The 26,944-nt window shown below is 38.4% G+C and overlaps 1 protein-coding gene across 5 annotated transcripts in view; it reads left to right on the plus strand.

The window, feature by feature from the left end:
- The window catches only part of Su(var)2-10 (E3 SUMO-protein ligase Su(var)2-10), a 274,287-nt gene that overhangs the window by 162,001 nt on the left and 85,342 nt on the right, over positions 1-26,944 (plus strand). Inside the window, exon 10 of one of the 5 annotated variants that reach the window (XM_067774722.1) lies at positions 2,692-3,730. The exons of the other annotated variants lie outside the window; for them this stretch is intronic. Coding sequence (XP_067630823.1) covers positions 2,692-2,720 — 29 coding nt within the window. The 3' untranslated portion in view covers positions 2,721-3,730. Of the gene's footprint in view, positions 1-2,691; positions 3,731-26,944 lie in introns of those variants that run through there. 5 annotated transcript variants of the gene reach the window in all.

Consider the following 26,944-nt stretch of genomic DNA (forward strand, 5'->3'; position numbering starts at 1 on the left):
GACAACGGCCGCTCATCTTTTGTTACAATTTTTATTAACGAATTCTTAAAGGACTCTGGTTGTATAGAGTATGACATTTTAATTTTCTTTTTTTGTGGTTCGCTTTTTTCGAAATTAGACCAGAAACCGTCTAGAAATCTTCCGTGCTTCGTTATTATGTGACGTTTTAAATTTGACCAATGTTCGTCCGCCAATTTACTTTTACACATTTTACATAGCGACTTTTTTCTTCCTCGATATATTGGGAAACGTCTCTATTAGCATTGTTTCTCCCAGCGGGTTAAGGGGCTTAGGATATACCTGCGGTAGGTATGCCTGTCGTAAGAGGCGACTAAAATACCAAATTGATTCAAGGGATTGTGTAGCGCAACCTTATTAAGGGGTTGCCAGCGCAATATATATGTAGCTTCTCCAACCCAATTGTCAATTTCACCTATCCGTGGCGAATCCTGTTTCATTAACAGCCGAGGCTCTGGCGACCCCAATTTCCTCATAGAACTAGGGGGTGGGGAGGGCGGTATGGCCTAGAAGTTTTAATGTGGTCATATAAATCGTTCCCGAGTTGGTCGGCCTAGTAACTTAATGGAGCTTTGTTACCGGAACGTACCGGATCTATGTATATCCGGCAAAGGACCTTCAACATCGATAATCCCCGATCCCCAAAGCCTTCGCGGAGTGTCTTTATCGAAAATACAACAACAACAATGGCATTGTTTGCTGCAACTCTATTCCTGCCCATAGTGTATTTGCTGATATGTATACGCTTCAAATGTTTTTCTCAGAAAAATTGTCTATAATATTATTTTCGTTTGAGTTGTTCAAGTTTTTCAAAACAATAATCAGAGAAAGAACGAAAATTTCAAACTGCAAGGTTTTTTCTGAGACAAAAATTTTTTTTGTCTTTCAATTTTAGTTTTCAACGAATAATTGAATATTTGGTTTAACTTTCATGTTATTTTCAAAACCTTTTAAATTGTTAATAGATATTTTCGATGTCTGGTTTCAAGTTAATTATTTCGCATTCTAAGCTTTGAGAAACGTCCGACTTCTATTTTTCGACAAATTTTGCTGCGCTCGCCCGAACCATAGTTTCATCCATGTCTTCAAATTGCCACAAAAAGGAAAACGTCTCGCTCAAATTTCTCATAGCCGCAAATCGTTCAGTAATGCCAGTGATTACCGAATCAACGAACACCAGGAATGTATTGTTTTTAAAATCAGACTCTGAACCATCCGTAATCAGCTCATATAAATTTTTTCCAGGAGCATGTTTTTTCGTGGGCACAGCTACAATTTTACTTTTATCACTTCATACCCGTTTGTTAATTTTTCCTCTACACCACAGTAGTATACCAGCAATTGCCTCATCTTGGAATATTCACTCAAAGAAAGTTATTGGTGTTTGTACATGCGGCAAATATACGAAATTTCCGACAAAAATTGGCAATCGTCAAAAAGTGCAGAAATTTTTTTTTTGTATTTTTTTAAACCAGTTTTTATTTAAAAGTGAATGAAAATAAACACAAATTTGGTACAAAAATTAAAAAAAAAATTTTTTTTTGTCTACACTTTTTGACGATTGCCAATTTTTGGCGAAAATTTCGTATATTTGCCACATGTACAAACATCAATAACTTTCCTTGAGCGAATATTCCAAGATGAGGGAATTGATGGTATACTACTGTGGTGTAGAGAAAAAATTAACAAACGGGTATGAAATATTTGACGGTTACCCGGTTTCATATTTTTGCCGATATCTCTAAAACCGTACCCCATATAGGTATGTACATCCTGATACAATTTCAGCACAATCGGTTAAGAAGTGTTTAAATAAGTAAACAAATTTAAGGTTTTCCGGGTTTATATTTTTATCAATATCTCCAAAACCGGATCTCGGGTATTAAAACATTTTTACTTAAACATACTTCGTTCACATACCTATATGTTTTTAAAGTTTCAAAAGAATCGGTAGAAAGGTGTTAAAATAAATGTGTTGCAAAATTTGCAGTAAACAATATTACCGATATCTACAAAACCGGGTCTCGTGTATCAAAAAAAGTTTACATAGCTAACAGCTGCATATATCTCCATATTTTGTTAAAATTTCGATATAATCGGTACAGAAGTGTTGAAATAAATGTATATTTAACATTGCGACCTCAATTTATATATATTTTGCTTGATCTTTTGACTATATCTTTTTGAGGCATTATGTAAGACGAGTAACGGCGATGCACTATAGCTCCAATTTACCCCTCAATGTTCCTAACAAAAAGATATTTGCGTGATACCATGTTTCAAAAAAAAAATTTTTTCTCCAAAAAAACCAAAGTTTGGCGGATTTCCCCATATACTTTTAATTATTTCACAACCTGTCGCAAGTGTTTCGGATATTTGCATGCATTTTTTAGTATAGAAAATTTTTTCCAAAAATCAGTTATAATAAAAAACTCTCCAGGAAGTTCTGCTTCTCGGATTATTTGGCGGCTCCCTGTGAGTAGCGCCCGGTGCAAGATGTCCCCTTGCCGCCCCCTCACTATGCCACCGTTATCTTATATACATATGTTATTTTGGTGAAAAAAAAAAACTGTTTGTTCACCTGATTTTAAAATTCTAGCAGTGACTTGTACCTTTTATAAAATATATGTAAATAATGCCCACAAAAATTTTCTTGCTTTACTTTATACTTAGCAAACAACGGAAAAATACACACTCTATGAATTTACGGAAGAATTTCGCGATCCTCTTTGCTGTGCTTGACTGCATTGCTAATAGCAAATCTTCGAAAATAGAGCATATGCCATATATGGTATCATTGCATTATAAATGCGTATATTATTGCTCTGGTTCATTAGTCAATATGCACACAGTGGTTACAACTGCGAGCTGCCTGATAAAATTTAAAGCGGAGGACATCACCGTTTTGGCTGGTGTAACCGATATACGCCACGATGGACAGCGTCGGAATGTGCACGCTGTATTTATTCCAGAAATTTATAGTGTCAAAACAAGGAAAATGGATATAGGTGTTATCAAAATGAGTGAACCCTTTTCCAGGGGTCCGATAGTAAAAGAAATGGAACTTTGCAATACTCAATTGGACGTGGGCACAGATATGCGAGTTAGCGGATGGGGTAGTAACAGTGCATGGAAGGTGAAATCTATGAATAAACTCCAAACTACTGTCGTGTATCTATAATATACAGAACAGAATGTGCGCTCTTTTATAAGTACAATATAACAGGTGAAATGATTTGTGCTCGAGGTGGTAATCGTGGTACGTGTTTTGGAGATATTGGAGCACCGGGCGTTGTGCGAGGACGACTTTGTGCAGTGTCATCTTTTGGAAAGTTTTGTGGGAAATCAAAAATTCCACATTTTTTTACAAATATAAATGATGAAAATGTTCTAAATTTTATAAGAAAATGGATGAAAAATTAATCACAGGGGTTGATGTAAATTGACTGTATACATATACATATGTGGAATATGAAAAAATAGAATAACTCGAAGACCAGCTGACGTATCATCACGAAATTTGGTACAAACATTTATTATACAGGAATTAACAGAGTACCTAAAAATAATTTTATATCGAAGCTATTTTACTTTTAAAATATCATAGTAAAGAGAGATTGCAAGAATTAACAGAACAGAACAGGAAGACTAATTAATCTATCGTGAAAATACTCGGCACGCAGATGATCATTCATATATGTATAAAGTTCTGTAGCACCCGAAATGAACACCCTTACTTGTTCCTTTTATATTTTGTTAATAAAATATTTACAAACAAAAATATGCATGACTTTAAAATACATACTGTTACACCATGATGGAATTATAGAAGGTGGCGGATGTAAGCAGTTTCTCGCTCTAACGCCGCCATCTTGAACGCCCTTAGAAATAAGAATGTTGTCGCTTTATAAAACAAATTTTTTATTCAGAAGAAAAAGCGTATGGTAAACTATACATATCGATTTTTCTAAATAAAATATACAACGGCATCACCTTTTTACTCCAATTTTGTTTTGTGTTGACTTTTCTCATATTCAAACTTTTGACAATTCTCATGTAATAATTTTGTTTATTTAAAGAAATTATTAAAATTTACACATTTTTCATGTTAAATTATGGTAAGATATTTAAAAATTTGGAAAATACCTATAATAATTGGTCTAATCATCTTTTTACAGCTTCCTTTATAGGTTTTGTTGGGTCGAACTACGGATATATTGATATTTTAATGTTTAAACATGGTGCTGGATGATAACATATTTCGTGGTCCAGCAAATTCAATCAGCCATAATCATAACGTAAAGTCTCTTCTTGGAGGCTGATAAGAGGCCAATTACACTTTCTTTGCCAACCCTGACTTTCTGGTCACCAAGCATAATAGGCGTGGGCAGCGCTCATATATGCGTGCATGTCAGAGCGCATTCGTCTTCAGACGCGAACTATATTATATGTCAGCAACGTCGCAGTATCTAAATTTCCTTGATTCGACAATGGCATCTCGGGGACGGCAATGAGTTTGCAATTATGTTTTATAATTCAGACCAGAAAGTGAACTTAAACCAAGCATACACCATTGTCATTAAGGTACAGGCCTTGAAACCTTTGCCACGGTAGTGACAAAAAAACTAACCGATGCTTTTGTTTTTCAGTTTTCAGTTGAACTTAGTTTTATACTTATACCCAGCTTCAAGGCCAGTGCGCAACTCGCTCTGCAGGGCGCATTGTTCCTTTACACCGTTGTATGAAGACCCGCTTAACCTCAACCAACTACCCAGGTGGATGATTGACCCTGTGCTCCCGTTCCCAACCTCGTGCCATTTGTTGGCTGGTGCAATGGTCTGGGTTATGCTCGAAGATGTGCATCATAGGGAAAAGGTGACCCAAACAGGCTTATGGGGAATTATAACAGCTAGCTTGACAACTTCGCTGGTGACCGATGCTCTTTCTTAGAGTTGGGTCGTTTCGTTCTGAACTTGTTCAATTGACCGGGTCTCTCAACTGAACAAGTGAACTAGATCTTCGATGTCTGTTCTATTTGTTCTTTTAGTTCATTTGTTCCTTTAGTTCGTTTTATCTAATGTTATCCTTTCTCACTTCTCGTTCGCGAACATTGTAAATTCATACATACATACGCAGAAATTCTGAACACGAATGTCGATGATGCCACTTACACTAAAGATATGTGTGGTCATCTTTGTGTGTGGCACTGCTAAAACAATATATGTATGGACTATTATGAAAAACATCTTTTGTAAGAAACTAATTACATTTATTAAACTTGAAAATATATTTACAATTTGTGTCTGTACTCTTTCAATTTCCTGGATCTTCCGAAATTTGTAACTTTTTTTGAAGTTAATTAAACATATATGTATGTATTAACTTATTTATTCATAACAGATTTAAATATACATAAAGCATTGCTGCATACACACCCACCTCTATACTTGTTGACTTTTTTTGTGGGTCTGAGGCATGGTTCAATTATATAGTTGAACCATGGTCTGAGGGGCAGTGAACAAATTTGCTTGGAAAAAAGGAGCAGATGAACAAAAAGAACAACTTGTTCGTTCATCAGAAAAAGAACTAAAGAATCGAATCTCTGAAATGAACGAAAAAGCACAACTCTACTCTTTCTGGCTTCGAACCCCCTGCCCACAATTTGCCAGTTTCAGAGGGCGACCGAGGTAATATAACTGCTCCATGCACCTTCATGTGTCAACCTCAAGAGTTTCCCCCACGTTGACGAAAGGGCTCTTTAACATAAGTCGTTTTCCTCTGTTTTCCTGCGTTTATTAAAGTTTTAACGCAATCGATAACGAGAAATCTACCACCAGAATATCGGCGAGTCTAATAGGCCCTACACTCTATGCATCTAAGCTATTAGTCAGTTTCAATGTGTTCATAATGGGTTTGATATTAATAACGAGTCAACATACACAGATTACTAGTCAACCGCACCATGTGAAGATCCTATTAAAGAGCCTTCAGTGTCGAATTTCTAGGCGTGTGGGTCAAAGATCGATCTTCTTAAAAGTTTACTGGATTAATACTCCAAACCAGGACCTGAGTTGATAGCCTTGTCCGGCCTGCTGTTGTGTTGTTTAATTTTTTCTCGAAAATATTTAATTATTTAAGAACTTATTTCATATAGCTTTGAGGAATTAAGCATAGAGCAACCCTCGATTTGCAACGTCAACTAACATGCAATATTAGATGGTATTTTAGTCAACAAATATATAACCATTGAATGTATAATTCAGACCGGATTTAACTTTTTGGGGGACGTTTTTATATTAATTTCAGACTAGAAAGGTAAATGAATGCCTCCAAAAGAAATTGATTTGCTGCAAAAATTAAAAAAGTTACTTAAGGATAAGTAAGTTAATTATTTACATCATAAAATTGCACTTATACCACGTTTTGAAAAAGTATGAAGCTATGTACTATTTTACAAAGCGGACCTCTTTTATGCCCTTATTCTCTTGTACTTCCAAATTTCAACCGGGAGCTAAGGGCAGTCGATATGACAGGTGTCAAATATTCCTCCGCTTTCTTTTATTACATTATGCCTTTGGCTCCGAACCCCTGCCTACAGTTGACATGAGCGTTGAATTGTAATGGTGGGTGACCAACAATGAATCTTCTCACATCGGAAACTTTTCAGGTTTACGGGTTAAAGACTCAAATCCAGAACTTCAACTTATATCCAACGTATTTTATACACCTACTATTGTATGTTGTTAAATTTTTCCACCACTCCGCTGGAAGGATCAGGTGGAAGAGGATTTAAACTCCCTTGGTGTAACCAACTGGCGCCAGTTGGCAGAGCGATGAAGCGGCTGGCGCACCTTGTTGAACGGCCATAATCGTTTAAACGGTTAAGCGCTAATTAACTAATACTATACCACAGGACTGGGGTAGACTGCTAATACCCGTTCAAAACTGTCAGGAGCGTGTTCAAAAGACACGTTTTGAGCTCGGTATTTAAATGCGAACAATGACCTTCAACCGCTCCAAGACCAGAAGTATGATCCGTAGTCTTTTGTCGTAGCACCCCTGTCAACATAAAATTTAAATATTTTTTTTTTGCAAACATCTTTTGACATTAGTAAAGTCTTTACTTCGAGGTTATTGATATCGGGGTCAAACACGTCTTTTGAAACCTTTGCCCGACATTTTTGGCAGTGTATTAGCAGTAGACGTCTGTCCTAGAGTATTACCAGCAAAATCGATAGGCTGCAAACGTTTTAAAAATGAATAAAGCAAACTTAATTTCATAGTTTTTATAATAAAACTGCATTAAAATCAAGCTACATCTATATTCCATCATTATTTAAAAAGTATTAATTTAAGTACTATTTCAAAATCAATGAAAATTTTCTTTTGACTTGACATTCTTCTGCACGGCGAATTGGTTGAATTCGCTTTGCCACCACCTGGTATGGATTCGCCTTGCTGATGGGATAACAACACCTAGTACTGAATTTGCCTTGCAATCAAGTTTAATTTCAAAAAATCAAGGCGAATTCAGTAGAGGTGGTGTTATCCCAAGAGCTGATTGCTTCTTCTTGATAATTTTCCATACAAATTCGCTTTGCCACCACCTAGTATGGATTCGCCTTGTCAAGATATGAGCTATATTTACGTGCGAGAGAAAGTTGACTATCTCTAACCAGCTAGGCCAACCGCAGCTTTTTGGTTGTTGTTGTTGTTGTAGCAGTGCTTCGCCCCATCCAATAGGTGCGACCAATCACAAATTTTCATCAATATCCTCTAACGGGAGTCCAAGGAAACTTGCTGTTTCAACAGGGTTGGACCATAATGTGAATGGTGTTAGAGGCGTTGGTTCCACATTACAATTAAAGAGATGGTTGGTGTCATGTGGGAACACATTGCAAGCAGGGCATACATTTTGTATGTCGGGGTTGATTCGGGATAGGTAAGAGTTTAACCTGTTACAGTATACAGATCGAAGTTGAGGTAGAGTCACTCGCGTTTCCCTGGGGAGTGTGCGTTCCTTTTTCGCAAGTTTTGGGTACTGTTCTTTGAGAACTGGATTCACCGGGAAATTCCTGGCATAAAGGTCCGACGCCTATTTGTGGAGTTCACTGAGGACCTGCTTGTGGTTTTTTGCTTCATACGGCTGAGTTCTCATGTGCCGTATTTCCTTATAATACTTACGGAGATGACTCCTTAAGCCCCTGGGCGGTGTTTGCTCATCAATCAGATGTCTGTTGGGATGCCCAGGTTTCAACAGGAAGTGTTTGGTTAGCATCTCATTACTCTCCCTGGTGGGGAGTATTCTCCCCTCATTATGTAGATGGTGTTCTGGGGACATAAGAAGACAACCCGTGGCGGTTCTAAGGGCAGTATTTTGGCAGTGTGTAGTTTTAGGCTCTCGCGATCTTTTCTGTGAACATTATACCCAGAACAGGTCTGCAGAGCAGATCTTGCTGTGAGGTTAGTCTTTAGAATCGCAGAAATGCGGATGTTGTGCCGCTTCATGAAATCGACTATCTCCGTGATCTTCCCAGTTAATCCATTGCAGTTTAACTGCAGAATTCTGAAGTGCAGCGGGGGGGGGGGGGGGACGTCACTACTCTAGGAGTAAGTGGGATGTATACAAATCCTTTACAGACAGCCGCTTTGCTGCCCTATCTATTCCGACTGATGCTCGCCAAGGGGATTGAATCCGCCTCGGCTCGCTTCATTCTCGCCGGTAGAATTCCCGAAATTCGGCCTCATTTTCCGGCGGAGCCCGCAAATGGTGCGAGAGAACGTGGCCCTATAAGACAGCTCGATCTCGGCGAGGGATATAAACCAACGCATCAGATTGCTTATGGATGAACACAAGCGGCCGAAATGGGAGGAACATCTAAGTAGTTGCAACCTCTCTGCCGGTGTAGGTAAGCTTTGGTCCACCGTAAAGTCCCTATCGAATAAGTATAAGCACAATGACAAAATTTCCATCGCCTTTGGCGATAAAGTGCTGTCGGATGCGAAAAAATGCGCGAGCGCTTTTTAACGACAATATATAATGCATTCTACGGTTGACAAAGTTAGACGGAGGGCCAACAGACGCGCACATAAACATAAATTCAGCGCGTCCCCTATTGCCATCACCCTCAAAGAGGTTGTGGATGCCATCGGTCATGCTAGACCATCTAAAGCAGTGGGCCCAGACGACATAGCCATTCCGATGCTTAAAAGCCTAGGGAAAGATGGTTTCAAATATTTAGCGCATGTCTTCAACCTGGCTCTTTCCACCTTTGTCATTCCCGAAAAATGGAAAATGGCCAAGGTGGTCCCGCTGCTAAAGCCTGGGAAACATAGGAGACTCATATCGCCCGATATCTCTCCTATCGCCAGTAGCCAAGACGCTTGAAGCCATTTTGCTCCCCTATTTCAAGGCAAATTTGCAACTAGCGTGTCATCAGCATGGATTAGAAAACTTTATAGCACAACCACCGCGCTAAATGCCATTAGTACCCAGATAAATTGGGGTTTAAATCTAAACCCCCCTCATGGAACAGTTCTCGTTGCGCTAGACCTATCAAAAGCTTTTGATACGGTCAACATGGCACGTCACTGCAAGACCTGGAAGGGTCTACCCTTCCCCCAAGTCTTAAAAGGTGTGCCGCAAATTATCTGGGTGGGCGGCAGGCATCGGTGCAATTTAGAAACGCAACATCAAAACCAAGAAGAATTAAACAAGGGGTACCACAGGGTGGTGTTCTATCCCCACTTCTAATTAGCTTCTACATATAAAAGCTACCTTCGCCACCAGAAGGAGTTACTATCGTGTCCTACCCCGATGACTGCACAATAATGGCCACATGCCCAGACCCACAGATCGATGAGCTTTGCAACAAAATAAACGGCTACCTCCCTGATCTCTCCAGTTCTTCACCTCGCGAAACCTGACATTATCACCGACTAAATCATCGGCGACCTTATTTACAACATGGACGTCCCAAATGTCGACCATTTTGAGCATACACGTCAATGGCACTACGCTTCCGACTGTCTTACACCCCAAAATCTTGGGTGTCACGTTTGATCAGGATCTACACATTGTACCGAAAATCCAGAGCCGTAATAAAATCCTCAAATCTCTTGCTGGCAGTACTTGGGGAAAGACAACGAAACGCTTATTACCACTTATAAAGAAATTGACAGGCCGATTGCATGCTACGCCTCCCCGATATGGTCGCCAAGCCTAAAATCTACTCACTGGAAGAAGCTACAGGCCTGCCAAAATACTGCCCTCAGAACCGCCACGGGTTGTCTTCTTATGTCCCCAGAACACCATCTACATAATGAGGGGAGAATACTCCCCATCGGGGAGAGAAATGAAACGCTAACCAAACAGTTCCTGTTGAATATCCAGAAACCTGGGCATCCCAACAGACATCTGATTGATGAGCCAATACCGCCCAGGGGCCTAAGGAGTTATCTCCGTAAACATTATGAGGAAATACGGCACCTGAGAACACAGCCGTATGAAGCCAAAAAACACAAGCAGGTCCTCAATGAACTCCAAAAACAGGCGTTGGACCTCTATGCCAGCAATTGCCCGGTGAATCCTGTACTCAAAGAACAATACCCTAAACTTGCAGAAGCGGAACGCTCACTTCCTAGGGAAACGCGAGTCACTCGAGCTTAACTTCGATCTGGATACTGTAACAGGTTAAACTCTTACCTATCCAGAATCAACCCCGACATACAAAGCATATGTCCTGTTTGTAACGTGTCCCCACATGACACCAACCATCTCTTCAACTGTATTGTGGAACCAATGCCTCTAATACTCCTCTCATTATGGTCCACCCCTATTGTAACAGCAAGTTTCCTTGGACTCCCGTTAGAGCATATTGATGAAAATTTTTCATCGGTCGCACCTATTGGATGGGGCGAAGCACTGCTACAACAACAACAACAAGGTACAATCAAAACCAACAGTTGTTTATTGTGAGAAATAATTGATTGATAGCAGTAATGAAGCGTAATTAATCAAAAATAAATTATATATATTTTATTTTATTTTATTTTCGTGAAGATACTGTGGTATGGAATCTCACATTCGAGTCCAGTTAGGGAACCATAATTTGGAAATTAAATTTGTTCAACTTATACAAAATTTCCTTTTTGGCTGAGTACGCTATGATTATCGAGTTGACCCACCGTTTCGAAACAACTCTTGAGATTTTAGAAGCATACCTAGTGATCAACATGGGCGCTAATAGTACTTAAGACCAAATGCTTGTTGGGTATATTCGACGCCATTTCGATCGAACGCAAATAACTGATATGTTGACTAGAGTTTACCCCTGCCAGTTCGGTCGCTTAAGCTCTGCATAGACTTCAGTTAAAGTATATTGAAAAACTGCAGAATAAAGTTAAGCGTAGTTTAACTGACAAACTGAATGAACTTGTACTGAAAAACCGGGCCTAAATAGAACAAAAAGCAAAAATACCAGTTTATTTGAAACCGCCACAAACAACAAGCATAACTTTAACACATGATTACATGCAAAGTATGTACTGTGCAAAAGAATAAAATATGCAAGGAAGGAAATTGGGATAAAGTTTACAACAACTAAGGCATGACATGGCTGAATGCTTTTGCAACACTTCAACCATCGTAGGAGTACGAGTTCAAATCGCACTCCCGGGAGAAAAGGCTTTGAAGAGATTTACAAGGTATAATCGAACAGCTGTCGCCTTGTCCGCCTTGTGCGCCTTATCCGCCCTGATATCACGTTGTTTAAGAATTTTTCCCAAATTATTAAATAAATTATAAATTAAAAATTGCTTCATTTAAATGTTTTCATAAATTTAAAGCAATGAGGGCCATCCCCACTTAATTCTTATATATATTAAAATATCGTCCATCTCACATACATAGCTAAGCTTTCAAATGCAAGACACCATTTTAAAATCGGAGCATTCTGGGTGAAGTTATGGCACTTCAACCGTATTGAGTGACTTTATTTTATAAAATTTATAAATTATATATGTACATAAAATGTCAGCACTCGATTCATCACAACACCCTCCAATTAACCTTTCATCTTGCTTTTTATAAAACTTCGAACATCTTTATTAGATACATCTGTATATAGCTGCGGATATCGCCCACCTAATGCCATTGCACAAAGTTCTCCATTCACAACGCCCGGTGCTCCATCATCTCCAGAAAACAAACCCCTATTTCCGCTTGAGCCACAAATCATTGATTTTGTTACAGTAACCTTTTTCCTTTTGAAACTACGCAAACATTCCCACCGTGTTACTATAGCCACGTAAATAGTTTCGAGTTCTGCGATATATGAATCCCATCCACTAACTTGCATTACTTTGCGATCTGCTAATGGTTGAGTACAAAGTGGTATTGTACTTACTTCAGGAGTCTGAGTAAATGGTTTTCTCACTTTAATCACACCTACATTCTTATTGGAAAATAAACCAATTGGATAATACACACGCTGGACATTGCGAACTTCTTTCGGTGTTTCATATAATTTGTTTACACCAGCTCTAACGGACATTTTCTTTACAGACAATTTTTTCACGCATTTCGCAATTGTAGCCACTATTTGAAAAGTCACCAATGAGCCAGCGCAATCATATTTTCCGTTATAATATACTGCAACCAAATATGGTGTATACGTTATGTTCGAAGGTGTGCCGCCAATAATACGCAATTGCGCATTCGTATTGATCAGAAGACAGCCAAGAATCACGACAAAAAAGAGCGTGAAATTATTCCGTGAATTCATTATAATTTTTGACTTTCCAACGCTTTTTACTTTAAACTTAAAGTAAGATAGATTTTGCGGGCGCTTTTTATACATATTGGGTCATGCGAAAAAAAAATGTTAGAGAAAAGAATTGACACAATAAAAATTTGATTAAATTTAAGTTGGAGCTATACAAAGAAAATCTTTTTTTTTTACGGAATTGCGTATTAAAATTGCCGGATAACATTTCAACATATCAGCTGAACAAACACCTTTTGCTCTATCAAAATAACAAATTCAAGGTGTTTATTTATATTCCAGCGAAATGCAAATAGCACGGCTTTGCAATTATTTTTCAAATCAATGTTTCTTTTTTATTGAGTGCTAGAATATCACTTTAAAATTTTTTCCATACATAAGTCAACACAGACGCTATACGTGCGACAATATCGTGTAGAGTTGGCAAATATCCGTGTACCTGTGATTTTGCCACAGCTACTGAAATATCACAGTACACTTCAGCGACAGCTTACAAAGAATATTCGTGACTGATTGCCTGTGACAGCATCTATTTCCCGTTACCAATCACAGACTCAAACATAGCTCTCATCCCAGGAACAAATCGCGTCTATGCTATAAACCAATACAATGAGCAAGTTACTTATCTGCGACTGAATAAATAGTAGATGTCCCAAAAAATTACGCAGAGTTTATTATTCGCAACACAATCCGCAGGGAAAAATATAAAACTGAGGTAATTCTATATGACAGCATGAAACTGCTAATACACGTCCAAAAATATCGAGAGGGGCGTCAGAAGACGCGTATTGAACTCCACAACAATAATCCGAAGGCAGAAAATAACAATTTTAGTTCGTTCAAAAAATATTAACGAAAAACCGGAAAATGACCCCGGAGTGCTCCCAAACCGGTTTGGAGACCAAAACTATATCCGCGCAAAACTCTTATGTTCACAATTTTTTTGTGCGTATCACAAAATCTTCAAAATTACAACAACCACATGAAAATTTTCAATTTCTTTCGCAAATATCTGTTGACAGACCCAACATTTTTATACTCAGTTGAGCAGAGCTCACAGAGTATATTAAGTTTGATTGGATAACGGTTGGTTGTACATATATAAAGGAATCGAGATAGATATAGACTTCCATATATCAAAATAATCAGGGTCGAAAAAAAATTTGATAGAGCCATGTCCGTCCGTCCGTCCGTCTGTCCGTTAACACGATAACTTGAGTAAATTTTGAGGTATCTTGATGAAATTTGGTATGTAGGTTCCTGAGCACTCATCTCAGATCGCTATTTAAAGTGAACGATATCGGAATATAACCACGCCCACTTTTTCGATATCGAAAATTTCGAAAAACCGAAAAAGTGCGATAATTCATTACCAAATACAGATAAAGCGACGAAACTTGGTAGATGAGTTGAATTTATGACGCAGAATAGAAAATTAGTAAAATTTTGGACAATGGGCGTGGCACCGCCCATTTTTAAAAGAAGGTAATTTAAAACTTTTGCAAGCTGTAATTTGTCAGTCGTTGAAGATATCATGATGAAATTTGGCAGGGACGTTACTCCTATTACTATATGTACGCCTAATAAAAATTAGCAAAATCGGAGAAGGACCACGCCCACTTTAAAAAAAAATTTTTTTTTAAGTAAAATTTTAACAAAAAATTTAATATCTTTACAGTATATAAGTAAATTATGTCAACATTCAACTCCAGTAATGATATGGTGCAACAAAATACAAAAATAAAAGAAAATTTCAAAATGGGCGTGGCTCCGCCCTTTTTCATTTAATTTGTCTAGGATACTTTTAACGCCATAAGTCGAACAAAAATTAACCAATCCTTTTGAAATTTGGTAGGGGCATAGATTTTATGATGTTAACTATTTTCTGTGAAAACGGGCGAAATCGGTTGATGCCACGCCCAGTTTTTATACACAGTCGTTCGTCTGTCCTTCCGCATGGCCGTTAACACGATAACTTGAGCAAAAATCGACATATCTTTAATGAACTTAGTTCACGTACTTACTTGAACTCACTTTATCTTGGTATGAAAAATGAACGAAATCCGACAATGACCACGCCCACTTTTTCGATATCGAAAATTACGAAAAATGAAAAAAATGCCATAATTCTATACCAAATACGAAAAAAGGGATGAGACAAGGTGAGGTAATTGGATTGGTTTATTGACGCGATATATAACTTTAGAAAAAACTTTATAAAATGGTTGTGACACCTACCATATTAAGTAGAAGAAAATGAAAAAGTTCTGCAGGGCGAAATAAAAAACCCTTAAAATCTTGACAGGTATTACATATATAAATAAATTAGCGGTATCCAACAGATGATGTTCTGGGTCACCCTGGTCCACATTTTGGTCGATATCTGGGAAACGCCTTCACATATACAACTACCACCACTCCCTTTTAAAACTCTCATTAATATCTTTAATTTGACACCCATATCGTACAAACACATTCTAGAGTCACCCCTGGTCCACCTTTATGGCGATATCTCGAAAAGGCGTCCACCTATAGAACTAAGCCCCACGCCCTTTTAAAATACTCATTAACACCTTTCATTTGATATCCATATCGTACAAACATATTCTAAAGTCACCCCTTGGCCACCTTTATGGCGATATCTCGAAAAGGCGAACACCTATAGAACGAAGGCCCACTCCCTTTTAAAAATACTCATTAACACCTTTCATTTGATATCCATATCGTACAAACAAAGTCTAGAGTCACCCCTGGTCCACCTATATTGCGATACCTCGAAAAGGCGTCCACCTATAGAACTAAGGCCCCCTTCCTTTTAAAATACTCATTAACACCTTTCGTTTGATACCCATATTGCACAAACGAATTCTAGAGTCACCCCTGGTCCACCTTTATGGCGGTATCTCGAAACGGCGTCCACCTATGGAACTAAGGATTACTCCCTTTTAAAATACTCATTAACACCTTTCTTTTGATACCCATAGTGTACAAACAAATTCTAGGGTCACCCCTGCTCCACCTTTATGGCGATATCTCGAAACGGCGTCCACCTATGGAACTAAGGATTACTCCCTTTTAAAATACTCATTAACACCTTTCTTTTGATACCCATATTGTACAAACAAATTGTAGGGTCACCCCTGGTCCACCTTTATGGCGATATCTCGAAAATGAGACCACCTATACAACAACCACCACTCCCTTTTAAAACCCTAATTAATACCTAATTAATATCTCGAAAAGGCGAACACCTATAGAACGAAGGCCCACTCCCTTTTAAAAATACTCATTAACACCTTTCATTTGATACCCATATCATACAAACACATTCTAGAGTCATCCCTGGTCCACCTTTATGGCGATATTTCGAAACGGCGTCCACCTATAGAACTAAGGTCCACTCCCTTTTAAAATACTCATTAACACCATTCGTTTGATGCCCATATTGTACAGACAAATTCTAGGGTCACCCCTGGTCCACCTTTGTGGCGATATCTCGAAACGGCGTCCACCTATGGAACTAAGGATTACTCCCTTTTAAAATACTCATTAACACCTTTCTTTTGATACCCATATTGTACAAACAAATTCTAGGGTCACCCCTGGTCCACCTTTATGGCGATATCTCGAAACGGCGTCCACCTATGGAACTAAGGATTACTCCCTTTTAAAATACTCATTAACACCTTTCATTTGATACCCATATCGTACAAACGCATTCTAGAGTCAACCCTGATCCACCTTTATGGCTATATCCCTAAATGGCGTCCACCTATAGAAATATGGCCCACTCCCTCATAAAATACTCTTTAATGACTTTCATTTGATACACACATTCCAGGGTTTCCCTCGGTTCATTTTCCTACATGGTTATTTTCCCTTATGTTGTCACCATAGCTCTCAACTGAGTATGTAATATTCGGTTACACCCGAACTTAACCTTCCTTACTTGTTATTTTTCGCCTTCGGATTATTGTTGTCGAGGGCAATACACGTCTTTTGACACCTCTCTTGATATTTTTGGACTCATATTAGCAGTGTCATGCTGCCGTATAGAATCACTAAAACTGATTCCTGTTGGCGTGGTATTTGTTTTTTTTTTTCAGTCACAGTCACAGTTAAAAGTCGCTGTGACTGGGAGGTCACAATCACAGATAACATTGTTCCTCAAAAATCACGGGATCGGCCAATATTAATACCCTGCAAAAATTGTTGGATTACGTGTTCCATTTTCTTCATGTTGGAGTACTCTAACAATACTCCTTTGCAATGCGTTTGCGGACCACCATCAGCCGATCATTGCTCGTTTTTTAACGACCGTGATCACGACACGATGACGATCGAACAGAGTTGCCAAAAGTAAAAGATTGCATACAAATAACTGATTATAAAATTTTACTATGGCAACTCTGATAAAAATGCAACCGCGCACTGGTTTTATGTATACATACTATAGTATAGAGAAATATTAGTTTCTTTATTCACGCAAATGCTAAATAACTTAAGAATATTCGTAGTAAAAAATATAAAAGTTGTATTGCCCCTCTTCATTTACTTTCATTTTAAATTAAATTCACTCCGATTATTCTTTCCGACACAATTCCTCTTTAGTACTTTGGCATATGATCCTCTGTGGGTGCTCCATGGAGTACTACAGTGAAAGTACTTTAGAAAGTACTCTCACGTATGTACTCTGTGGAATACTCACAAACAAAGCGAGAGTGGGATCACCTACTCCTCTCCTGGACATCGCAATGTTAATTGGAGCACATTTTTTGTATGAATACAGATTAGTTTTGGAACACTCCTATACTCCCAAAAGAGTATTCCTTACATTATTTATGGAGTACTCGCGTTGTTTGAAGGGTATCGTGACGGCGGTGTAAGCTTAAAAGCAATACCTCTTTTTTATGCAGTGTTGCCATTTTAGAGCTTTTGTAGCCAGAGCTAGCCCTTTTTGTTACGTTTAGCTTCACAAAATCCGGTTTAGCCCCTAGCTCTTTTTTTGGCACTCTTTAAAATGTTTGCGCCTTTTTGGCTCGAAATCTATTTCGACAATACGTATTGTGAAATTTGTAGTGTGTTTTCTGTGTGTCGAAGTTTTATTTTATTTGTGTCATTATGTATGACGTGGCAACTCGTTGCTCAACTGATAACAAAAACTTTAATCGATAAACTGTGTCATGAGGTTGTATATTTGCTTTCCAGCTTGTGCAACAGCATAGTGTTACCTTCTAAGAGTTTCGACCTTTTAGATTCAGATTATAATAAATTTTTGTCCCGTACCTTATTTTCATTATTCCTTTGAAGAATATATACGAATTAAAAAATAAGAAAATGTATAGACGAATTCGTTGAAAGAAAGATACGTAATATATGTCGCGACTTCATATTTAAATTAATAGAGCAATTAAGGCAGCGCTTGCCGCACAATATAGAAACGCTTAGCTAAACAGATTTCTTTTCGGTTTTCATATTTCACAAATGAAAAAAAACAACAAGTATAGCACTGATGAAATAACGAGATTACAAATGCAGTGGAAAAATATCTATCACCAAAATTGGAAAAATGTGACTTCAACATTAAGTTTTTGGTTTGATGTTAAACAGTATAATTACAAAAGCTTCTCAATTTTGTGCTGCCACTAAGGAATGCTGGAGTTGCAAGAACGTTTTCAAACATGAGTTTGATTAAAAGCAAATATAGAAACAAAATGAGTTTAGTTATGTTGACAATAACAAGTGGTCTTAAATGGCTGAATAAATGCTGTCATGACTTTGAAATAAACAACGATCTCTAAAATTAATGAACACAAAAAATATTTATGAGTGTAGCAAAAATAATAGTTCATCTTCTGAGCACGAAATTATAGATTTTAAAGTCTAAGGGCCGATTTCACCAACTCGACTTAGGCTAAAACGTAGTTGCAGCTTAAGTTAGCCCAGATTTGAGACTAAGTTTTTTTTTCAGTTTCACCAACTTACAAGCCAACCTAATAAGAACGCACTGCGTTTTTTTAGCGCACGCAAACAACCGCCGTTTTTTGCCCTGACCGAAAAAGGAATGCGTTGCGACAATATAAAACATGTATGCAAACGTCAAACCGAAATGTCACGCATAACAAAAATTGGGAATCGAGTTAGATTTTCACGCAGCAAAAACAATTTCGGTTGCTCTCATACAAGTTGTATGTGCATAAGATATTTTTGACAGAAAATGACTTGCGTGCTTTTATATTAGGTTGAGCTGTTAGCTACTAAACCCATTTTACATACAAAAACCCTATCAGCTGTTTTATACATAGAAGTGTTTTTGGCTACGTTTTAATTACACGCCACCCAGTGAATTCACACAATTGAAGTAAATATCAATTACTTACTCACTTACTTACTTACTTAATTGGCGCTTAAATTATCAGGTTTTGTTTCTTTTCTTGATTAATGTCGATGAGCAAATGTGCTCAACGAAAATGAAACACCATCTAAGACAATATATTCCAAACAAGCCCCACAAGTGGGGTGTCAAATTGTTCGTATTATGCGATTCGTATGGTTACGCATATAGGTTTGAAGTCTACAATAGCGCAGGAGACAATATTATTCTACCAAATTGTACCGATCTAGGCAGCTCAGCAAATGTTGTAGTTCGGTTATCCCAAACTGTGAATGACTTCATGTACCATATAATTTACTTCGACAATTTCTATACGTCGTTACCTCTGTTGGTTTATTTGCGAGCTCGTGGCATATTTGGTCTTGGCACAATTCGAGTGAATCGCATCCCAAATTGCAAATTGCCACCGGACAGTGCTATAGCAAAGGAAGAGCGTGGGTTTTCAACAGAGTACGTGGGCTCTGCATATGGAATCGATATTAGTACTGTTCTGTGGAAGGACAATAAAGCGGTCAGGCTAGCTTCGACTTATGTAGGAGTTGAGCCATTCGATCGAAGCAATCCGAATGAGCAAACGATATGACAGGAAGAAGAAGCAAAACATTGAAGTCGATTGCCCACAATTATTAGGGAATACAACACCCATGTGGGAGGCGTCGACTTAATGGATGGTTTGATGGGACGATATCATGTGAGAGCCAAGACACGTGATGTAATGGCTTGCCATTTTTATCATTTTATTGATATGGCTGCAACGAACGCTTACCTTCTTTATAAGCGAATAAATATAGAGAAGATAAATGACTCCAATGCTGCCTGAATTCAGAGAACAAATCGCTGCTGCTCTTGTGAGCTACAATCAAAAGCGTTCGGCGGGTCGTCCATCTTCAACAAGCCAACCAACTACTTTACCTGATTCTCTGAGTGTAGGCAAAAAAGCTGCATATCCTGTTTGTGATGTTCGCTTCAACGGTAATACACATCTTCCGAAATGGCTTGAGAAAAAGGTGGTAAAAAATGGTTTGAACTTTGTAAAAACTCCCAAACTCAATGTGTCTGCGAAGTACGTAATTTACATTTATGCTGCTCCGTCACGAAAAATTGTTTCGGGGAATATCATACAAAGAAATAATCTATTTGTGTTATTATTCATTGTTTATTAAAACTTATTTCAATAAAAAAATTGTTCCTTACTAAAACTTGTAAGTGTTAATTTGTTTGCTCTAACCGACAAGAGCGCCTGGAGGCACTGTTTCTTATTTCTCACCTGGCAGACAAACGAAACGACATATTGACTTTTTGTTGACGGAATTAAGTTTGTTATGTCCTAATTAAGCAAGAAAAAAATTCCCAACCGTTTCCGATCATTATTTAAAGTTAGCTGGTTTGAGGGTTAACTACGTAAAGTCGAATTGGTGAAATCGGCCCTAAGGCCCTTCAAACATATCACGTCTCAACATAAACTTCAATATCGCACACGTATATTTTAATGGTGATGCGTACACCCGTAGGACGTTAAAAATGAAATAAGAAAATTGGAAAAAATTTAAATTAATTTTCGTCGGCCAGCATTTTGGACTAGTTGCATTTTTGGCGAACGGGCGCGCCGTCATCGTAGCAGTGCGAAAATGCTTACTTTTTAACGATACCTTACCGCCAAATGGCAAAACAAAAGTTAAAAAAAAAACAAATTTTTGTTATTTAAAAATATAAAATGAACTATAAAAGCAGTATTATTTATGTACCTCTCTTATACCTTATTCTTATTTTTGTGCTTACTGTAACTTTTTTATAACTTTGTTTAAGTTTGATTTAAAATAAATGTGATAACCTACATTGTAAAATATACATATACTTTTAGCTCTTTTTGCAACGGGTTTTGGATTTTCTCGAAGAAATTTAGCTCTTTATAGCTCTTTTTTTCTAGATTCTAGCCCCAAAAAAATTTTTTTTTTGCAACACTGCCAAGTAGTGCTTGAAATGAGCACAGAAGGTTCACACATCAATACCAAACTAGTCATAAAATACGAACGGTGTGCTTCGAAAAACTAGGGGAACTCATTTATTCTTATAAATGCCTTATAAAGTGTGTAAACGTATAAATTTATCTAGTGCGTAAACGAACTGTCAAATTTTGTATGAAAAATCATTTACACAATAGGGGGACTCATGATAACATATAAACTTATAAGGTGTAAAATTATATCCATTTACACACGCGGTTATATGAACGCACCTAGTAATACTCTTGATAAACTTGATTGTTTTTCAGCTGTATTATTTCCAAAAAAATTTTTTTGATTGTTATACAAATTAAAAAATACCAAGATTAAGTGAAAAATCAAAACTAAAACGCCTTTACTTGCTGATGTTGGAGATTTTTGATGAAAATGCCGTCTGTAATGTCTGCAAGGTTGCATTCCTTTGAGTTTACCGCGTTTACACAATGAAATGTGCGCGTAAATTTATACAAATTGTGTAAATGATTTTTCATACAAAATTTGACAGCTCTTGCGTAAACTAGATAAATTTATACGTTTACACACTTTATAAGTCATTTATACGGTTACATGAGTCCCCCTAATTTGTATAAATATACGCGCACATTTCATGGTGTAAACGCGATAAATTCAAAGGAATTCAACCTTGCAAACATAACAGCCGTCCTTTTCATCAGAAATCTCCAACATCAGCAAGTCACTTATAAGAATATCTTAGTAAATTCGTTTTAGTTTTGATTTTTCACTTAATCTTCGTATTTTTTAATAATGTTTAATTTTGTTTGCCAATAATACAGCTGATCGACAAATAAGTTTATCAAGACTATTACTAGGTGCGTTCACATAACAGCGTGTGTAAATGGGTATAATTTTACACCTTATAAATGTATATGCTTTAATGAGTCCCCCTACTGTTCTTAAAACACGCCTATTGGTCACGACTTAAGAAAAAATATACTCAACAGACTTTTTTCAACGAATGTTGTTCATTTGAACTTGATCCGTTCGTTTTAGAACGATTTTTTCTCTGAGTGTATAGGCCAATATCTCTGTTATCTATTTTTTCTAAACTCTTAAGCTGGAGACATTGGTGCTTTGTCGGTAACCGTATCGGTAACCTAATAACAGCTGATTCGACGAACCTTATGGGAATCAATGCAATCGATTATTGGTGCCGCTAAGGTCGTAACCGTATCGCAGCCAACCAATTGGTTTTTGGTTAACCGTCGTAACGATAAACAGCTGATTACGTTAGGGATACGACTACAGCGATATGACAAACGTCACCAATGACTCCAGCTTTAGAAGGGATTGTTAAGGAAAAAATGTATTTCGCCAAGTCATCCAAATCAGCATGGCTTTGTTGTTGGTCGGTTTACAGTCACTAATTTAGCTGTGTTTAGTGGATATTGCTTGGATGCCTTCTCATCTAGCCATCCAGTGGACTGTATTTACATGGATTTCTCCAAGGCTTTCGACAAGGTCTCACAAAATGTTGCTACGATAGTTAGCTTCGCTTGGATTTCACCCCACGTTCCTCAATTGGTTGTGTTCCTACCTAATAGTAGGAGAGCTGGTAAGCATTTTTGAGCAGGTATTTGAGGCACAATGAAAATTATGTACAACGCTTTTTTAATGGTATCTAAGTATAGAAATGCAGAACTGGCTAAGGGGTGGCGGGGCTGAGACTGCCCTTGAATTTAACAAAAAAATTTATTTTTGTATGCTAAAAATGTTTTTGAGGCACTTTGAAAATTAAATACATATGTTAAAATTTAATATTTGAAAAATATAAAAAGAAATAAGCCAGATTATTAGGTTGGGTGTAAAACTTTGCCAGGTCATTGCAAAATATTTTTTTTTATTTGAGAACATTTTTGAGGCACTTTGAAAATTATAAAAAGAAATAAGCCAGATTATTAATTTGGGTCTAAAACTTTGCTAGGTCAGTGCAAAATAATTTTTTTTTTTTTTAATTGAAACAAGTATGGACGGGACTGTCTTCGGCTGTCCCGAAAACTTTATACCTTTCATTATAATGAAATGGAATATTAATTTCGTCACGAATTCTACAATGGTAGTAGAAGTACCATTAAGTATACCGAAATAATCAGGATGAAGAGCTGAGTTGACTTAGCCATGTCCGTCTGTCCGTCTGTCTGTTTGTATGCAAACTAGTCCCACAATTTTTGAGATATCTTGATGAAATTTAGTGAGCGGGTGTATTTAGGTGTCCGATTAGACATTTGTCGGAACCGGCCGGATCCGACCGCTATAGCATATATCCTCCATACAACCGATTTTTCAGAAAAAGAGGTTTTTTGTCATATCTTCCTCAATTTATCAGATTGAAGCTTCAAATTTCACCAAATGCTTACGTGTATAGTACATATTGTTGTCTGAAAAAATCATGGAAATCGGTGGTATATATAGTATATATCTCATACATCAGATTGTTCAGATAAGAAACTTTTCTCAATTTCTGCCCCATTTTAACAGCTAGAGCCTCAAATTTCACCAAATGCTTACGTATATAGCACATATTTTTGTCTGAAAAATCATAGAGATCGATAGTATATATATTATATACCCCATATACTCTGTAATTTTTGCCCCTTTTTTACGGCTAGAAGCATCAAATTTTATCAAAGCCTTACGCTTACTGTTGAAATAAGTGATTCGTGGTCATAGCTTTTACATGCAGACCAAAACGTGAAACTTTGCATCCTCACACAAACTACCTACCTATTTTTTTATTTTATATTTATCTTAAAAATCGCTGAAGTATGTACATCTGTTCACTATATATTTCTATCTCATACACCCGATTATTTGGATATTACGAATGTTATAATATTATTGTTCAGCCCAATTCATGAAAGGTATGAAGTTATCAGCACAGCCGAGGACAGTTCCGTCCATACTTGTTTCAATTAAAAAAAAAATATTTTGCACTGACCTGGCAAAGTTTTAGACCCAACCTAATAATGTGGCTTATTTGGTTTTATAATTTTCAAATACTAGGTAGGTAGGTAGGTTGAACTGGCCGGTCCATGAGGATCTCACATAGACTGATTGAGTCCGTAGTGTTACCAGAAGTTTGTTTTAACGACCAAACTGAAAAACCCTATCAAAAACCAGGACTTATGTTATAAAACAACTCCGTCCTCTTGGCAAATACTAGAAGCGTCCTAGGACTTAAGCCACTTGCTGCTTCTAGATCTGACAGCTGTATCACTCCTAATAGCTGGAGTCTTAGCCTGGCAAGTGCAGGGCACGAGCACAGAACGTGCTCGATCGTTTCCTCCTCCAACCCGCACTTCCTACATCTGCTATCACTGACCAAGCCTAGTTTAAATGCATGTGACGCCAGCAGGCAGTGTCCAGTCAGAATACCCGTCATGAGTCTACAGTCCTCTCTTTTTAATGATAGGAGTAACTGTGTTAGTCAAAGGTTGTAAGACCTACACATAATCTTCGACACTTTACAGCCCCGCGCTTGAACCCACGCCTTTCCCGCTTGGTCGATCATGTGCACCTCTCGACTTCGCTTAATCTCGCCCAATCTAATTGGGACATCTACGGAGCAAGCTTCAAGGGATGCGTCCTTTTTAGCTAGTTCGTCCGCTTTTTCATTCCCATCTATTCCCATATGCCCTGGGACCCAATATAGATGTATGCTTCTCCCTCTCCCGATTCTCTCCAGAGACTGCTTACACTCTAACACGCATTTAGATGCTGTGATATGCGAGATTATTGCCTTAATTGCTGCTTGACTATCAATATAAAAGTTAACACGGTTGCAGCTTAAGCTATTCTCTTCCAGGGTTTCTACTGCTTTGGTTACGGCTAATATTTCCGCTTGGAAAACGCAACAGTAATCCGGCAGCCTGTAGGATCTGCTTATTTCCGGATCAGCGCAGTATACCGCAGACCCTACTCCTTCCACTACTTTGGAACCATCGGTGTACACATGTATCGCCTCGTCCGCCATTTGCGCACCCTTGCGCCAACCGTCCACCTCTATTGTGGCCTTAAGATCTCCCTCGAAGCGCAGATAGGGAATCATGTAGTCTGTTCGTCTTGTGATTGATGACGCTATACTTCTATGGCCATATGGTCGGCGCTCAAGCTGCCCCGAAGCACCGCGCCTGGTTGCGATCGTTAACGCTTTGTTCTTTGCTACCAGGTCTACAGGTGGGATGTGCAAAATGGCATACAGTGCAGCCGTCGGGGTTGTTTTCAGGGCTCCCGTAATGCTAAGCATCGATAGTCTGCATACCCCCTCTAATTTTTTGAGGTATGTTGTTTTTTGTGTGGTTTTCCACCAAACAACAACTCCGTAGTATAGAATAGGGCTTACAATCGCTGTAAAAACCCAATGAGAAAGGAAGGCGATAGGCCCCACGTACATAGAGTGCCGTTGAGGCCTTCTTGACCCTCTCCTCCACGTTGAGCTTCCATGACAGCTTACTGTCTATCATGATTCCTAAATATTTTGTGCAAGGTTTCTCTTGTAAGGTCACCCCTCCTAACTTAGGCCTGGTCCAATTTGGGACCTTTTACCTCTTTGTAAACAAGACCATATCCGTCTTCTCCGCATTGACTTTCAATCCGACATTAGATGCCCAGGTATGAATATCGCGAAGCGCCCGATCCATCAAAGAACTAATCGTTGGAAGGTACTTTCCACTTATGACAATTGCAACGTCATCTGCGTAAGCCGTAAGTTTTCCGGGTCCCTCCCTCATCGAATTGCCTGAGCAGTTGGTTGATGACCAGCGTCCACAGCAGAGGTGATAGCACCCCTCCCTGCGGCGTGCCCCTGTCCACTGATTTCGTGGCCTCGTACAATCCCCATTGTGATGTAATCTTTCTGCAATTTAACATGCAGCCGATCCATCTGATTAAGGCAGGATGTACTTTAATGTAATTAAGACCATCCATAATCGCCCATTTTGCAACATTATTGAAAGCCCCGGCAATGTCCAAGAAGACTCCTAGAGCATACTCCTTATATTCCAAGGATTTCTCTATGCTTATTACCACCCTATGAAATGCGGTGTCTACCGACTTGCCTTTGGTGTACGCATGCTGTGTTGTGGAGAGCAGCTTTTCATCCACGTTGGACTTTATGTACACATCTATCAGCCTCTCAAAGGTTTTGAGCAGAAATGATGTTAAGCTAATGGGTCTATAATCTTTGCGATACACGTGACCGATCTTCCCCGCCTTTGGTAGAAAAGCTACACGAGCTGTTCTCCAAGAGTGCGGTACATGATTCAGTCGTATGCACCCATCGAATATTATTTTAAGCCATTCCACGACCGCACTACTTGAGACTTGTAGCATGGCCGGGAATATACCATCTGGGCCCGGCGATTTAAACTTAGAAAACGTCTTCACTGCCCACTCGATCTTGGTATCGGTCACCAAGCCCGGCACTACTAGCTCCGTGATCGAAGTGTGAGTGATGTCTGCTGGCTCCTCTAAACCGTCTCCCGATGGGAAATGTGTATCGAGAAGCACCTCAAGGATTCCTCACTATTACGTGACCATTCCCCGTTCTCTTTCTTTATTAGTCCCTGGACTATGTTTCCCTTTGCTAGGGCTTTTTTCAACCGTGCTACTTCGCTGGAGTACTCTATGTCCGTACAGAAACTTTCCATGAGTTTCTCTTCGCCCTGGTAATTTCACACTTGTAGATCCTCAGTAAATCCCTGTACTCGTCCCGACAGGCTTCGCTT

Source organism: Eurosta solidaginis, chromosome 3 (genome assembly GCF_040869045.1).
Source record: "Eurosta solidaginis isolate ZX-2024a chromosome 3, ASM4086904v1, whole genome shotgun sequence".
NCBI lineage: Eukaryota > Metazoa > Arthropoda > Insecta > Diptera > Tephritidae > Eurosta > Eurosta solidaginis.